Raw genomic sequence first — 17,748 nt, forward strand, 5'->3', positions numbered from 1 at the left:
ATTTTCAAGCAGAATACATTCAGATGTCATTTTCATCATATATAAAACCTTCCAAAATATATTACAATTAAACATAAATCTAAAATATATTAAATTTAGGCACTGTAATTTGCTTTTGAGTGGTACACAGAGTAACATTTCCCAGGATGTAAGGGGACGCCACAACTTTTGCAGTAGAACGAGGTCTCCTTCCGCAACCCCTTACGTACACAAACTCTGCATCCTCTGGTTGGGTGTTGTTTTTTGGGAGTGGGCAGGATTGGAACAAGTTCATGAACAGCAAAACTGACATTCAGTCTGTTTTTTGGGTCAGTGTTGTATGGTGCTCTTGGAGTGTTTTCAGTAGCACTTTTCTCCCCACCACTAGCACACTCTTGGCTGGTCCATGATTTTATAACACTCTGGATGAATGAGAGAAGAGTGTTACAATTACCCTGTGGGTTTTTCGCTTTGTAAATGACAAAAGCATTGAACAAACTGATCTGAAACAGGTACATGACAAATTTCTTTGTCCACTTGTGTGACTTCCTGATAAATGGGTAGTACACAATGTTTTGGTCTAGTTTGTCAACACCATTCATTTCATGATTGTATTCCACAATGCATGCTGGCTTTTGCTTTGCAACTTTTTCTTGGTGGCCTCTCTGCCATACCTCAACATGTTCCATGTTGTTCTGATGGAATGTTGTAACCATTTTCACTGTTTGTTTGTCTCTCCATGCCAAGACCATCACATTTTCGTTGTGACGCATGATTGTATCCCCAATCCTAAGGTCAGCATTTCTGACATCTCGAATGACCGGCGGTTCACCTCTGTTTTTTCTAATTGTACCACATACATGGGTTTTCACATCAAGTAGGCGCTCACACAGTCGTACAGAGTTGTATAGGTTGTCCATAAACAATCTGTAGCCATGACCTGCTAGGCGATCAAGAAGAGAGACAACCGTGTCTCCCAGGGTAGCGCTTTCCCCACAATAGGGCTTCATGTTAAAACAGTAGCCTGTATCAGAATCGCACAAGATGTAGGATTTTACTCCATATTTGATGGGTTTCTGGGGATTGTACACCCTGAAAGCCAGGCGCCCACGCCACAGAAACATCCCCTCATCAATGCAAATGTTTGACTTGGGCTGATACATTTCGCGGAATTTGGACACAAGGTGATCCAAGACAGGGCGGATTTTGTACAGCCTGTCAGTACAATTGTCTGGCCTTGTTGTATTATCACTGAAGTGTAAAAATCTCCATATGATTTCAAACCTGTTGCGAGGCATGACCTTGTTGAAGTAGGGGGTAGCTAACATGTCATCTGTACACCAGTACATTTCAAGTTCAGGCTTATGAATGATACCAGTGAGAAAAAGGAGGCCCATGAAAGTTTTCATCTCTGAAACTGTCACAGGCTTCCATGCGTGACATCTAGCATGTTTTGAAGTGTCATCCATAGCCTGAATACACTGATCTGCATACAGGTTGGTCTGATCAACAATGTTCTGAATCAGTACATCAGAAATGAACAACTCTGCAAAGTCTACAGGTTGTTCTGACTCAAGAGCAGCAGCATCACCAATAGGCCCAGGATTCTCAGTGAAGGGAATGTTTTTTGGCTGCCAGTTAATTTCATGCCACTTAGAATCATCAGGTTCAGCATCTTCAGCTGGATGGTTCACACCGGCCCTAGTTTGATCACCAGCAGCACTATGTCGATGTACTTGACCCATCCAGCCTCTGCCTCGCTGTGTTCCACCTGTAAATAATTATATGAATATTTGGAATTACTTTCAATAAAAAGACATAAATACATACACATATGAAAACATGCACACACAAAGTGAGATATTTCAAGTCTTTATTTGTTATAACTTTGATTATGGCTTACAGTTTATGAAAACCTTTTTACAATATTCTAATTTAGAATTTGGAGTTTACATAAACTGTAAGCCATAATCAAAAACATTATAACAAATAAAGGCTTGAAATATCTCACTTTGCATGTAATGAGTCAATATAATATATTAGTTACACCTTTTAAGTTGAATTACTGAAATAAATACACTTTTGCACGATATTCTAATTTTTCGAGTTTAACATGTAAATACATATTACAATGTGAAAAATGTGCACAAAAAGAGAAAAAATAGGCCATTACACGCTCATTTTTATGCACACAGTCCCGCATAAATGCATGCACACACACACAATAATGTGTGTGTGTGTGTATGTGTATATATATATATATATATATATATATATATATATATATATATATATATATATACATATATATACATATATATACATATATATATATATATATATATATATATATATATATATATATATAATATATATATATGCATACAGAATAGAACACTTTCTCATATATTTTCTTATCTTACCTCTACACGTTCTGCCACCTGGGAAAGACGACTGAGATCTTGGCCTTGAATGTGTCCACTCACTGTCCGAAGTATCACTGTCTGAACTTTCACTGTCCACTCTTCGACACACAGGTGAACTATGTCTTCGTCCAGATCGACGGGTGAACAAACTTTCTGCTGCTCGTCCGTGACTAGAACTTTCTGTGACGACATGTGCATCTGTCTCACTGACTACTTCGTCCTGATCAGATTCAGAATGATCAAATAAGGAGCGATCGGACTCTGAGTCCATCAACACCTCCAGTACTTGATCAGCCGTATACCTCTTCATTTGTCCGTCAGATATTTTGACCTACATTCTCGCTAACATACTCCATTCATGTTAGAGACGATCGCAGTCGGTTTCTTTGATCAAAAAGTTACGTACTCATTCAGAGCATGCGCAAGAGTCTTCCTTACCGTATACCACCTAAAACACGGATACCCGGAAAATTCCGTGTTTGGCGGGGATGCGTTTTTTCATAAAAACCGGAAAATTCCGTGTTTGGCGGGGAAAGAGTTAAACGTTAGTTAAATCAGTCAGTATGTTTTAAAGTATTTATTTTCGATTATTGGTGATTCCATAGGCTCTCTCTCGCGCACCGGCACGTTTTTAAAAACCAAATAGTTTTGCTATTATTTACAAGAACAAAGAGTCTCTCTCTTGCTCTACCCATGCATGATAATATTGTGTATCGTCGATCTCATGGGCTGATGATATGCCGATTTGAAAAATGGCCGTATCGCCCAACACTGGTGTGACGAGTGGGGCGGGCCCGAGGGATGTGGGAACGAGCGAGGCCGGTGAAGTGATTGGGAAATCACTAAGCGAGGCCGGTGGAGTGATTGTGAAATGAGCGACACCTGGGACCCACCACCGGTCTCGAGTCCCACAGAGGAGACGGAAGGATACAAAACTGGAGCGACGACAGTGAAGGACGAGAGAGGACCAGGCCTGGGCTTTAGTTTATGTAGTTTATGGTTTTTATTTGTGCGCATCAGTCGTCCGTGAGAGGCTAATGCGCTGTTTATTTTGTGATTATTAAAGTTTCATGTGATTATCCCCCGGTTCCCGCCGCCTCCTTCCCGATGATTAGGAAGTTTTTATTATTACAACTGGTCTGTAGATGATCTGACTGTGTGTATCTGTAGATGATCTGACTGTGTGTGTTTGTAGATGATCCGTGTATGTCTGTAGATGATCTGACTATGTGTGTCTGTAGATGATCTGACTGTTGGTGTGTGTTCTTGTCTCTTTCAGTCTTGCTGGCTGTAATCTCACTGCTCAGTGTTGTGAGAGATTGTCTTCAGCTCTACAATCCTCAAACTGTGTCCTGAGAGAGCTGGATCTGAGGAACAATGACCTGCAGGACTCTGGTGTAAAGTTTATTTCTGATGGACTGAAGAGTCCAAACTGTCAGCTGCAGATACTGAGGTATTAAGAACATAGAAGTGTGTGTGTGTGTGTGTGTGTGTGTGTCTGTGTGTGTGTGTGTGTGTGTGTGTGTCTGCAGATACTGAGGTATTAAGAACATAGAAGAGATCATTTACAGTCAACTGGTTAAAATGTACGTCTGTAGTTGATCTGTCTCTGTGTGTGTTAGTCTGTAGTTGATCTGTCTCTGTGTGTGTGTGTCTGTAGTTGATCTGTCTCTGTGTGTGTGTGTCTGTAGATGATCTGTCTCTGTATCTGTGTGTCTGTAGTTGATCTGTCTCTGTGTGTGTTAGTCTGTAGATGATGTCTCTGTGTGTGTGTGTCTGTAGATGATCTGTCTCTGTATCTGTGTGTCTGTAGTTGATCTGTCTCTCTGTGTGTGTGTCTGTAGTTGATCTGTCTCTGTGTGTGTGTGTCTGTAGTTGATCTGTCTCTGTGTGTGTGTGTCTGTAGATGATCTGACTGTGTGTGTGTGTCTGTAGTTGATCTGTCTATGTGTGTGTGTGTCTGTAGTTGATCTGTCTCTGTGTGTGTGTGTCTGTAGGTTGTCTGGCTGTGTGTGTGTCTGTAGTTGATCTGTCTCTGTGTGTGTGTGTCTGTAGTTGATCTGTCTCTGTGTGTGTGTGTCTGTAGGTTGTCTGGCTGTATGGTGACAGAGGAAGGCTGTGGTTATTTGTCTTCAGCTCTGAGTTCAAACCCCTCACACCTGAGAGAGCTGGATCTGAGCTACAATCACCCAGGACAATCAGGAGTCAAGCTGCTCAAACACAAACTGCAGGATCCAAACTATAAACTGCAGATACTCAAGTATGTCAAACACTAATACTGACGTACTGAACATGTGTGTGAATGATGCAGATCTACATTAAATTATGTTTTATTAACAACATTTGGGAGGAGCTTGTTCAGATTAATTAACCAGTTTAGCACAGTTGGAGCTCGTTCTTATAGTTAACATGCTAATTCATATATTACATTTACATGTATTCATTTAGCAGAAGCTTTTATCCAAAGTGACTTACAAATGAGGACAATGGAAGCAATCAAAAACAACAAAAGAGCAATGATATGCAAGTGCTATAACAAGTCTCAGTTAGCTTAAACACTACACGTAGCAAGGGCTTTTAAATAATATAATAAATAAAAAGAAACCAAAAAAAAGAAAAAAAGTATTTTCTTATAATTGTATAATAAATGAAAAGAAAATAGAATATTTTTTTTTAAGAGTAGAACTACCGTATTTTCCGGACTATAAGTCACACTTTTTTTTATAGTTTGGCTGTTCCTGCGACTTATAGTCAGGTGCGACTTATTTATCAAAATGAATTTGACATGAACTGAAAGAAATTAACCAAGAGAAAACATTACCGTCTACAGCCACGAGAGGGCGCTCTATGCTGCTCAGTGCTCCTGTAGACTACACTGAAAACATAGAGCGCCCTCTCGCGGCTGGAGACGGTAATGTTTTCTCTTGGTTCTTGCTTCTAAATAAATGCGACTTATAGTACAGTGCGACTTATATATGTTTTTTTTTTCCTCATCATGATGTATTTTTGGACTGATGCGACTTATACTCAGGTGCGACTTATAGTTCGAAAAATACGGTAGAATAGTGAGTGTTAAAGTTAGAGGGTCAAATAAAGATGGAAGAGATGTGTTTTAAAGCGATTCTTGAAGATGGCTAAGGACTCAGCTGCTCGGATTGAGTTGGGGAGGTCATTCCACCAGGAGGAAACATTTAATTTAAAAGACCGTAAAAGTGAATTTGTGCTTCATTAGGATGGCACAATCAAGCGACGTTCACTTGCAGAACACAAGCTTCTAGAGGACACATAAGTCTGAAGTAATACATTTAGGTAAATGGGTGCAGAGCCAGTGGTAGTTTTGTAGGAAAACATCAATGCCTTGAATTTTATGCGAGCAGCTATTGGAAGCCGATGCAAATTGATAAACAGAGGTTTGACGTGTATTATTTTCGGTTCATTAAAAATTAATCTTGCTGCCGCATTCTGGATTAATTGTAAAGGTTTGATAGAATTGGATGGAAGACCTGCCAAGAGGGCATTGCAATAGTCCAGCCTGGACAGAACAAGAGCTTGAACAAGGAGTTGTGCAGCATGTTCCGAAAGAAAGGGCTTGATCTTCTTGATGTTGAATAAAGCAAAAACTTTTTCTGCAGGACTGGACAGTTTTAGCAATGTGGTCTGAGAAAGTCAGCTGATCATCAATCATAACTGCAAGGTTTCTGGCTATTTTTGAAGGAGTTATGGTTATGGTATGCTCCAGATTCCACCGCTGCAAAACCTCTTTCTCCTCCCTCCTCTGTTTTTTCTGCATCTCTCTCTACATCTTTCTGTGTCCTGCAGCTCCTGTAACAGATGCTGGCGTGAGGCTGCAAATTCTGAAATTCAGTTCTTCAATCCAAATCTCAGTTCACTCAAAGAATGATGCATTAAGAGCTGGGGGTGTGAAAACTTTTTGAATTTGAAGATCAGGATAAACTGAACTTATTTTGTCTTCTGTGAGACATGTAAGTATGTTCTGTAGCGTTCTGAAGGGCAGTGCTAAATAAAAAAAATATATTTAGGAAAATGAGAAAAATGTACACAAATGTACACGTTCAAAGGTTTTCATCCCCAGCTCTTAATGTATGGTTTTTCCTTCTGCAGCATCAGCAAATATTTGAACCTTTTTCCGTGATTTCTGTTTTTTCCGACCTCTTATTTACGACCCATGTGATTTGCTTAGATCCGAGTTGTTTATTTTTATTTTTTTTGAGGGGGGCTTAGGTTGGTTACTGCATGATGATTGAAATCGTGCCAAATGACCTTAAGCTGTGACCTAAATAAACTGTGAAAAGAAACATCATGGACATGATGTTCCTGAGAGCACTTCACGAGCTCGCGTCGCCATCTGTAGGACAGTTAAAGTGTTCAAATGATTAAAAGCACCAAACGTGACCAGAATCAGCGCTGTAACGTGTTACTCGACTCAGTGACTTTTTATGAATGACGGTAAGAATTTGAGATCGGTAGTGCTGTCATAAAATCACAACGCTTGTGCTGTAATTATATAAAAGAGGGAGAAATTAATAATTGTATTGATCATGCATGAAAGTGACAAAAGTGAATGAAGATATTAAAAATGATTTTTATTTATTAAATGCATTAACAAATTTAATGAATACATTGCATTAATTAATACATTTGAATTAAAACATAAATGCAAATAAATGCTCTTCATGAAACTTCAAAAATCCTGAGAAATAAAGTTCATCATCATTTCCACACAAAATATGAAGTAGTAAAATTGTTTTCAACATTGATAATAATCATAAATGTTTCTTGAGAGTCAAATAAATTGTAATGATTTCCTAAAGATCATGTGACACTGAAAACTGGAGTAATGATGAAGAAAATTCTGCTTTGCATCACAGGAATAACATTACATTTTATAATGTATTAAAACTTTTGAGCAGGGTCATTTTTATAAATTCATCTATTATTTTCTCTTGTGCCCTATATGTAAAGGTCTTTTATGTCAAATATCTTTTTTTTTTAAATAGAATAGAAAAAAACCCTTTAAAATAATCACATTTTGTTTCTTTGCAGCCTGAAATGTATACGGATGCAGTTGATTAAATTATTAAATTAAATTATTAAATTGTTTTTTAAATTAAATTAAATTGCAAATAAAATGTGAGTAGTTTTGTCCATCTCTCTCTATCTTTAAGGATATATTTGTGTTCACAGACAGGTTTTTTTTTGTTAAAAGCAGCACTTAAATGTTCAGTTCAGTGTGTGTTAATGTTAGATATTTTCTTGAGTATGTAACTATTACACACATCTTTAAGACTTGAGGACCAAACGATTAGTGACAGCAACACTGAGTAGAACACAGCTGTCACACATTTTAAACCTTTTAACAACAGAACGAAAACAGCAAAAATCAATAAAATTAAAAAATACACTCGTCAAGGGCATGAGCTCAGAGGAAAACAACTACAGAGAACAAAACAGTCATGATGAAGTGGATATTTACGACTGAAAAAACTACTTAAAGTAGCTACTGACGGTGTCAGACCATTTTACAAATGTGAAAGTGAAAGTGACGTGACATTCAGCCAAGTATGGGGACCCATACTCAGAATTCGTGCTCTGCATTTAACCCATCCAAAGTGCACACACACACACACACACACACACACTGTGAACACACACCCGGAGCAGTGGGCAGCCATTTATGCTGCGGCGCCCGGGCAGCAGTTGGGGGTTCACACACACAGAGACCCACACACACAGAGAGACACACACTCTCATTAGTGTTTCTCAGGAGCTCATGGTGCACAGTGTGTTCAGTCGTACACACACACAGTGTGTTCAGTCGTACACACACACACACAGTGTGTACAGTCGTACAGCTGCAGGAGACACTGGTTTGTCAATATGAAAGTGTTTTATTAGAGTCAGTTCAGGATCTTCCAGCTAAATCCCTTTAGGATCCTCTATTTGTAGGAGACTATAATCGCTCCGTCACTCGTCTGTGATCTCAAAATCAGCTCACATTGGTTCTGGTTCAATCAGGCAAACCAGCAGACAGTTTTCCAGCCATTCTTTTCTCATCAGACAGCAAGCACAGCTGCTCAGAAGGGTCTCTCTCTCAGCAGCAGATCCAAGCCCTCGCTCGATGCTCATCAGACGCTTTCTAAAGCTGCAGAAGATCCAATCGATTTCAGATTAAAAAGCCCATCAAACCCTGATCAGCTCTAACTGTTCCTGTCCCAGCGTGGGATATGAGGGAGTTCTCTGGCTGTATTCTGAGCTCGGACAGATATACACCAAATATACACACTATTGACTCAGTCTGATTATATGAGTGTCAACTTCTGAACCTGTGTTTGTGTGTTTATAGTGTGGATCATGGAGGAGAGAAGAGGATGAGAGCAGGACCACGAAAGTGTAGGTCTACACACAGTCACACACACACACACACACACACACACACACACACACACAGAGAGAGACACACACACACACGCACACTCTTACACACACACACAGAGACACACACACATGCGCACACTCTTACACACACACACAGAGACACACACACACACACACACACTCTCACACACACTCATGCACACATGCGCGAACACACAAACAAACACACTCACTCTCACACACAGAGAGAGACACTCTCACACACCTTTTTTAATACAATAAAACAGTAATATTGTGAAATATTATTTTAATTTATAATAACAGATATTTAAAAAAAAAATTGAATATATTTTAAATATAATGTATTCCTGTGATTCAGTTTGAATGTTGTTCATCATTTCTCCAGTCTTCAGTGAAATCTCTCTAATATGATGATTTACTGCTCAAGAAACATTTATTATTATCAATATAGAAAACAGCTTCATATTATTTTTGTCGAAACCATAATATATATTACCATTCAAAATAAAATTACACACTGTTTTTTTAATAATACTAATAATAATACTTTAATTGAGCAAGAACAAACTAAATCAATCAAAAGTGACAGTAAAGACATTGTAATGTTACAGAAGATTTGATCTGAAATAAACGCTGTTCTTTTAAAGTTTCTGTTCAACAAAGAATCCTGAAAAATAAAATGTATCATGATTTCCACAAAAATATGAAGCAGAAAAAAATGTTCAATATTGATAAGAACCAATATTAATGATTGAGCACCAATAATCATAACAGAGCAGTAAATCATCATATTATTCTGATTTCTGAAGATCATGTGACACTGAAGACTGCAGTAATGATGCTGAAAATAGACATCACAGAAATAAATGACACTTTAACTCATATTCACATAGAAAACAGTTTTCAGAATAATATTTCTCAATATCACTATTACTTGTTGAGCAGAAGAGACTTGTTTCAGATATTATAAATCTTTGACAGAGGTGTCAAGTAACGAAGTACAAATACTTCGTTACTGTACTTAAGTAGAAATTTGGGGTATCTATACTTTACTTGAGTGATTATTTTTCAGCCGACTTTTTACTTCTACTCCTTACATTTTCAGGCAAGTATCTGTACTTTCTACTCCTTACATTTTAAAAATAGCTTCGTTACTGCTATTTAATTTTGGCTTGTTTTCATTCCGGCTTGTCATCATTCAAAAAAAAAAAAAAAAAAAAAAAACCTATCCAGATATTGGTCTGTACGCGATCCATCGCACCTGCACGTGACACAGATCACATCACAGTCCAGCCAGGACATAGACAGTTTTGGGTTCGTTTATCAAAAAATATATTTCTTAAAAGTAGGGTTGGGTATGGAACCGGTATCTCAGAGTCAGTCCGCTTAAATTTCACATGAAACCAGCGTCAGACCGGTCTCCTCCCGTCTTTGAGCGCGCTCTTCAATCCGCAGAGGCGCAGACCGCGGAGCAGCGCATGCGCACTTAAACAAACAGAGGACACAAGGTATGTGTTTATCGATAGATTGTTAGAATATCCATATCTGTGCAGTTCTTTGTCATAAATACAGTTTACAAAAAGTCACGAGGTAGCAGTCGGTTTCTCATCTGTAAAGTTTTCGCTCATCACACCACAGCCGTTTCCTCCAGCGAAAATCTAACCCTTAACACATATGAACGAACACATACTTTAATTACACTTACTTAAATATACTTAATTTAATCATACGTACTTTATACATACACTACTGTGCAAAAAAGTCTTAGGCACGTTAGTATTTTCACTTAAAAGAATGGTGTTCGGACAGTTATTTATATATTGTATATAGTGTGTCAGTATAAAATATCAGTTTACATTTCCAAACATTAATTTTGCCGTTGTCAGACTGCTTGTGCATTCAAGATCGCACTAGATTATTATTAAAATTAATGGCAAACTGATATTTCCTACTGACACACTACAGCAAAAGATATAAATAACTGGCTTAAAACCCTTTTTGGGGAGAAAATACTATTTTTTCCATAAGACTTTTGCACAGTACTGTATTTTAAAAACGACATTGTTGCTACTTTATAAAGAATGACCATACAGTAATTCACAGAACTGATTTAAGACAGTGACAGACAGCACTCATCTTAACTTTTATATCAGAGTGAGTGACAGAGATACAGCAGAAACATTATGTGTGGTTTTGTATTAAATAATGACACAGATTGTGGAATATAGTTATTAGCCTTAGATTAAGGGAAGCACAACTTGCACAACAAGCTATGGATTTATTTTATATTATTAGATTATATTTATTTTCGATTGACGATGCGATTGACAATGTTGTGATAAGTAGGCTATACCAACTTTGTAACTCGTTCCCCCCCGAACACTGGACATAGCAGACGTATGTACCAAATACAAGAAGGTATCAATCAAGAAAGTATCAGGATTATGAGTTATTTTTCATTTTTAGTTTTTGATTAATCACTTGGATTAATCATTCATTTTGACAGCACTATAATGTTTATTGTAAATAGACAACGATACAAGAGTAATTGTTACTAAGCCTGCACCAATGTTCTTGTCCATTGCCCTCGCAGATTCCTGCAGCTAAGCTTGGATGTACATTTACATTCCATTAAAAGTTATGGATGACAAGCCTCTGAAGTTTGACTTTTTGCACCATAACAATACTTATTGGCAACTAGTCATCATATCTCTAGTCCTTTAATGTATTTGCATTGTACTAAAGTGCATTCATTTTAAATGGGCATATATGCGGTTGATGAAGACCTGAAGGTCGAAACATTGCTTGATTATTCCTCTGGAGCAGTAGTTTTCAGTGTTCAGACTTCACTTCTTTATTTGTCTATATCATTTAGTTGTCTTGCACCTGTGTCCTAATTGGGTGTTTGGGATGTGCACACCATTTTTGTATTTTCATATATGCGGCTGAAACAGGAAGCCTAGTGCATCCCAAATTTTTAAACATGAACATTTTAATATAACATTATAGTCATTATGGCCTATGGCCTTTAGAAAAATGTTTTTTGAGGCGGTGGGGTAGTGCACAATAGGCCCCTGTGGTGCGGCCTAAGCTTTTTTTCTTAATGGCATTTTTTTCCCCTTACATTACTTTTACTTTTATACTTTAAGTAGTTTTTTAAACCAGTACTTTTACACTTTTACTTGAGTAAAAAGCTTGAGTTGATACTTCAACTTCTACAAAAGTCTTTTTAAACCCTAGTATCTATACTTCTACTTGAGTAATGAATGCCAATACTTTTGACACCACTGATCTTTGAGCATGGACATATTCACAAAACATTTGATCTTAGCACTGAGAGTTCTCCTAAATAGCAGTAAGAGTTTTCTCTTAAAAGCTGTTCACAAAGCTGCTGAGACAAACTTTTACTGAGGAACAGCGAGAAGGGGGCGGGGCTAGGGATGATGTCAGCATGCTCATTAACTATGCACACAGTGATTGGCTGATAGTCTGTCAGAGATTTATTCATAGAAATATTGTAGAGCATGATATTATGTTGCCATATCCAAATAACGGTTTAAAAATAAATGTTAAATGGCACATTCAGATAAATATTTTAAAATGCTTACACATTTTTCCCGCTGCTGCAGAAAGCCTGCTATCATTCCACTTTAACACTGAAACACACCTTTCACTTTATTAGTGAAGACATCTGTAAATAGTGAAGAGATTCTGGACTTTACAAATATAAGCTGTGTCTGAAATCACTCACTCGTTCACTCGTTCACTAGTCCCTATATAGTGTGTGACAGTTGAGTGCACTAGATCAGGAAGGAGTGAACAAATAAGTGAACAGATTCGGACGGTGACGTATACACTGCGCGGGAGACTTGGAGCTGTTACAGAAACATTGTCATATGATCTTTTATATTACATCTACCTTATTTTAGAAAATAATATTACTAGCAAAAACACTCCACATGACTTTATATTGTAATTATTATAATGCTGTAAATATTACGTTCATTTTACATTTTTAAATTATCGTCAAATAGTAAACTGAGTTATTGCCTACATAACATATTTTAATATGAATAATTGTGTGAAATAAACGTTAAAGCCGAAATAATAAAGATGTAAACAGCATTTCTCCTTCAAACTCCCTCTCGCTTCCAGCTCGCTGCTTCTCCACATTGGATTGTGGGAAATAGTGTGAAATCAGAATGAATTGTGGGTAAAAAGTAGTGGACGAATGTAGGGAATGAAGTGGTTCACTCAGAATTCAGACATCACTACAGAATGTGTGACAGCTGATCTAGTGCACTATATAGTGTATAGGGAGCGGTTTCAGACACAGCTCTAGTCAAAGCTGTAAACACACAGACATCTTCAGTGTTGTGTTGTTCTTGATGTTTCTCTCTTCTTGTGTTCAGGGGCCTGTGATCTCACACTGGATCCAAACACAGCACACACTCGACTCGTTCTGTCTGATGAGAACAAGAAGATCACACGAGTGACAGATCATAAGCCGTATCCTGATCATCCAGAGAGATTTGATCATGTTCCTCAGGTTCTGAGTGTTGAGAGTCTGACTGGACGCTGTTACTGGGAGACTGAATGGAGCGGAAATAATGCTGTAATTTCAGTGTCATATAAAGAAATCAACAGGAAAGGAGGAGGGAGTGACTGTGAGTTTGGATCCAATGACAAATCCTGGAGTCTGTACTGCTCTGATAACAGTTTCTCTGTCCATCACAATAATAATGACACTGTCAGTGGTAAATCTTACATGCATTCATCCTCTGAGAGAACAGGAGTGTATAAGAGAACAGGAGTGTATAATAGAGTAGGAGTGTATGTGGACGTGTCGGCTGGCTCTCTGTCCTTCTACAGTGTCTCTGACACACACACACTCACACACTTACACACACACACACTCACACACATACACACATTCATCACCACATTCACTGAACCCCTCTACGCTGGATTTGGGGTTTATTCTTATTCCTCAGTGTCTCTGTGTGATATTAAATGATAGAGACACTCTTTCTGATGTTCACATGCACACAAAGTCATCAAATCTCACATCATTACATTTCTATTCATTTTTAATTAGTTTTTCATCGTCATACAGAAGTTATGAATCTAGATCAGACTCTCATACTGTTCTGAATCTTTAATAAACAGAGTAATATGTGTGCTTTAATATTTCTATTGTAAACTGCTCATCAAATGTAATAAAAATCCATTAGTGACTCATTTGATCCTGAACTGGTTTCTGAATCCTGATGTGAACTGATGACAGTATGAAAAATCATGAATGTGATTGAGATCAGCAGAATGAAACACAGAGGCTGAATTCAACACATTGGCTTCCTGTAAAGTTTAGAATTTATTTTATAATAGCTGTCTTTGTGTCCAAGGCTTTACCTGATCTTGCACCAAAATATACTATAAATATAGTGAGCTTCTGATTCCTTACTCTCCTCAAAGAGCACTTTAGTCTAGTAATCAGCTAAGAGCGGGTTGCAGTGTACCATCCATTAAATGTGTGAGACACCAACTCCTCGTTTCCTATCTCTTCCTTTTAATGGACTTACTGAGTTATCCGAGTCAAAGCGTTACAGTCTGTCGAGGGATGCAATTGATAAAGATTTCACTTGTATCCTCTTCACCTGATGTGAGCTCGGCTGTTCTGCATCTGGACTCATAAACTGATAATTGAAGATATCCTGTGTATCCTCTTCCCCTGACCTGAACTCGTCCGCTTTGCATGTGGGCCAATTTTGGCTAAAAAGGGGGGTAATGTGTTTTATGAGATAGTGTTATGTTTTAACAAGTAATAAAGAATTGTGTGTAAACTGCCATCTGAGTGTGCTGGTCTCTGCCTTCCCTTACCTTCGTGTGGTTGTTACATTGGTCACAGCGGTGGGATTTAATCCCTAACGATAGTGTAACAACCGCAGGTCAGAGAAATGTAATACCAGTTGCTAAAAAAAAAAAAAAAAAAAAAAAAGTTCTATACACCTAAACAATATAAATATGATTTTTAAAATTTGTGAAATTAAGGGTTTAATTCACATTCAAATATGATACACATTAAAATGCCATGAAATTTTCTCCAAACAACAGGTTGTTGGATATGAGATCCAAAAGGAGAAGAATAAGGTAAAATAGTAGATATTTGGAGCATGTTAGTTACTAACATGTAACCGACTTAAATATTTAAAATCATAGTGTGCTTATTGTGACTTCTTTCCTCAGCCAGCGGGAAGATGACAGTCAGCTGCCAGAGGTCTCAGAAAGAACTGAAGAGATGGTGTTGGCATCCCAAGAGCTGCCAGAGGTCTTAGAAAGAACTGAAGAGATGGTGTTGGCATCCCAAGAGCTGCCAGAGGTCTCAGAAAGAACTGAAGAGCTGGTGTTGACATCCCAAGAGCTGCCAGAGGTCTCAGAAAGAACTGAAGAGCTGGTGTTGACATCCCAAGAGCTGCCAGAGGTCTTAGAAAGAACTGAAGAGCTGGTGTTGACATCCCAAGAGCTGCCAGAGGTCTCAGAAAGAACTGAAGAGCTGGTGTTGACATCCCAAGAGCTGCCAGAGGTCTCAGAAAGAACTGAAGAGCTGGTGTTGACATCCCAAGAGCTGCCAGAGGTCTCAGAAAGAACTGAAGAGGTGGTGTTGGCATCCCAAGAGCTGCCAGAGGTCTTAGAAAGAACTGAAGAGCTGGTGAGAACTGAAGATATGGTGTTGACGTCCCAAGAGCTGCCAGAGGTCTTAGAAAGAACTGAAGAGATGGTGTTGGCAGTGACAATAAAGGGCTACTACTACTACTACTACTACAACTAAGGGGAAAAGAGCTCACTAGTGGACACCCAGGGAAACAGAGACTGACAGCGTGACATTACCCCCTCCTCCACGGAGCAGCTGCCAGATGCTCCACCCGAAACCAAGGGAAAACCAACAGACAAAGAAACTAGGAGGGAGGTGGAGCGGCGGAGGACTAGGGGAAGGGACGGAGGCTCAGATAACATGGTACACAGAGACAAGAGGACCAGGTAGAATGGGGAAACAGAGACAAGACAACCAGGTAAAATGGGGAGACAGAGACAAGACAACCAGGTAAAATTGGGAGACAGAGACAAGAGAAGTGCAACACAAAACAAGGAGTCCAGGAGGGTGTTGGACCGGCGGAGGATCAGGGGGAGGGACGGAGGGCCAGGTTCTAGAGGGAAACGGAATGACAGACACAGACTAGAAACCCAGGAGGGAGATGGACCAGCGGAGGATCAGGGGGAGGGATGGAGGGCCAGGTCCAAAGGAGGAAACAGACAGAAAAAACAAAAACACAAAAACATAAGTCCATGAAGGACATCCCGAGACGCCCACCAGGGCGGAGCAGAAGACCGCCACAACCGTATGGTCAGGCCAGAGTCCCCCAGGGTGGAGCAGAAGACCACCACAACCGTGTGGTCAGGGCGGAAGCCCCCCAGGGCGGAGCAGAAGACCACCACAAGCGTGTGGTCAGGGCAGAAGCCCCCCAGGGCGGAGCAGAAGACCACCACATACTTGTGGTCGAGGCCGGAGTCCCCCAGGGCAGAGCAGAAGACCACCACGTCCTTGTGGTCAAAGTCAAAAGTCAAAGTCACCTTTATTTATATAGCGCTTTAAACAAAATACATTGCGTCAAAGCAACTGAACAACATTAATTTGGAAAACAGCGTCTCAATAATGCAAAATGATAGTTAATGGCAGTTCCATCCATCCATCCATCCATCATCTTCCGCTTATCCGGGGCCGGGTCGCGGGGGCAACAGTCTAAGCAGAGACGCCCAGACTTCCCTCTCCCTAGCCACTTCCTCCAGCTCTTCCGGGGGGACCCCGAGGCGTTCCCAGGCCAGCCGGGAGACATAGTCCCTCCAGCGTGTCCTAGGTCTTCCCCGGGGCCTGCTCCCGGTGAGACGTGCCTGGAACACCTCCCTGGGAAGGCGTCCAGGAGGCATCCGAAATAGATGCCCGAGCCACCTCAGCTGGCTCCTCTCGATGTGGAGGAGCAACGGCTCTACTCTGAGCTCCTCCCGAGTGACCGAGCTTCTCACCCTATCTCTAAGGGAGCGCCCAGCCACCCGACGGAGAAAGCTCATTTCGGCCGCCTGTATCCGGGATCTTGTCCTTTCGGTCATGACCCACAGCTCATGACCATAGGTGAGAGTAGGAACGTAGATTGACCGGTAAATCGAGAGATTTGCCTTACAGCTCAGCTCCTTCTTCACCACGACAGACCGGTACAGCGACCGCATTACTGCAGAAGCTGCACCGATCCGTCTGTCAATCTCACGTTCCATCCTTCCCTCACTCGTGAACAAGACTCCAAGATACCTGAACTCCTCCACTTGAGGCAGGACCTCTCCACCAACCTGAAGTGGGCAATCCACCCTTTTCCGACTGAGAACCATGGCCTCGGACTTGGAGGTGCTGATTCTCATCCCAGCCGATTCACACTCAGCTGCAAACCATCCCAATGCACACTGAAGGTCCTGGTCTGAGGATGCCAACACGACAACATCATCCGCAAAAAGCAGCGACGAAATTGTATGGTCCCCAAACCAGACACTCTCCGGCCCTTGGCTGCGCCTAGAAATTCTGTCCATAAAAATTATGAACAGAACCGGTGACAAAGGGCAGCCCTGCCGGAGTCCAACATGCACCGGGAACAGGTCTGACTTACTGCCGGCCAATGCGAACCAAGCTCTTGCTCCGGTCGTACAGGGACCGAACAGCCCTAAGTAGGGAGCCGCCGACCCCATACTCCCGGAGGACCCTCCACAGGATGTCGCGAGGAACACGGTCGAATGCCTTCTCCAAGTCCACAAAACACATGTGGACTGGTTGGGCAAACTCCCATGAACCCTCCAGCACCCTGGAAAGGGTATAGAGCTGGTCCAG

General features: G+C 40.3%; 1 protein-coding gene across 11 annotated transcripts in view; it reads left to right on the forward strand.

Annotated features, from left to right (window-relative positions):
* Window positions 1–14,059, forward strand: part of LOC128020811 (NACHT, LRR and PYD domains-containing protein 3) — a 638,518-nt gene extending 624,459 nt beyond the window's left edge. For 10 of the 11 annotated variants that reach the window (XM_052607817.1, XM_052607737.1, XM_052607662.1 and 7 more), the window contains 4 exons: window positions 3,685–3,858; window positions 4,492–4,665; window positions 8,770–8,816; window positions 13,235–14,059. In XM_052607817.1, the coding sequence (XP_052463777.1) occupies window positions 3,685–3,858; window positions 4,492–4,665; window positions 8,770–8,816; window positions 13,235–13,839 (1,000 nt within the window). In that variant the 3' untranslated portion in view covers window positions 13,840–14,059. The remainder of the gene's footprint in view (window positions 1–3,684; window positions 3,859–4,491; window positions 4,666–8,769; window positions 8,817–13,234) is intronic. The other variant, XM_052608386.1, reaches the window with a different exon arrangement.
* The last annotated feature ends 3,689 nt before the right edge of the window (window positions 14,060–17,748 follow it).

Source organism: Carassius gibelio, chromosome A1 (assembly GCF_023724105.1).
Source record: "Carassius gibelio isolate Cgi1373 ecotype wild population from Czech Republic chromosome A1, carGib1.2-hapl.c, whole genome shotgun sequence".
NCBI lineage: Eukaryota > Metazoa > Chordata > Actinopteri > Cypriniformes > Cyprinidae > Carassius > Carassius gibelio.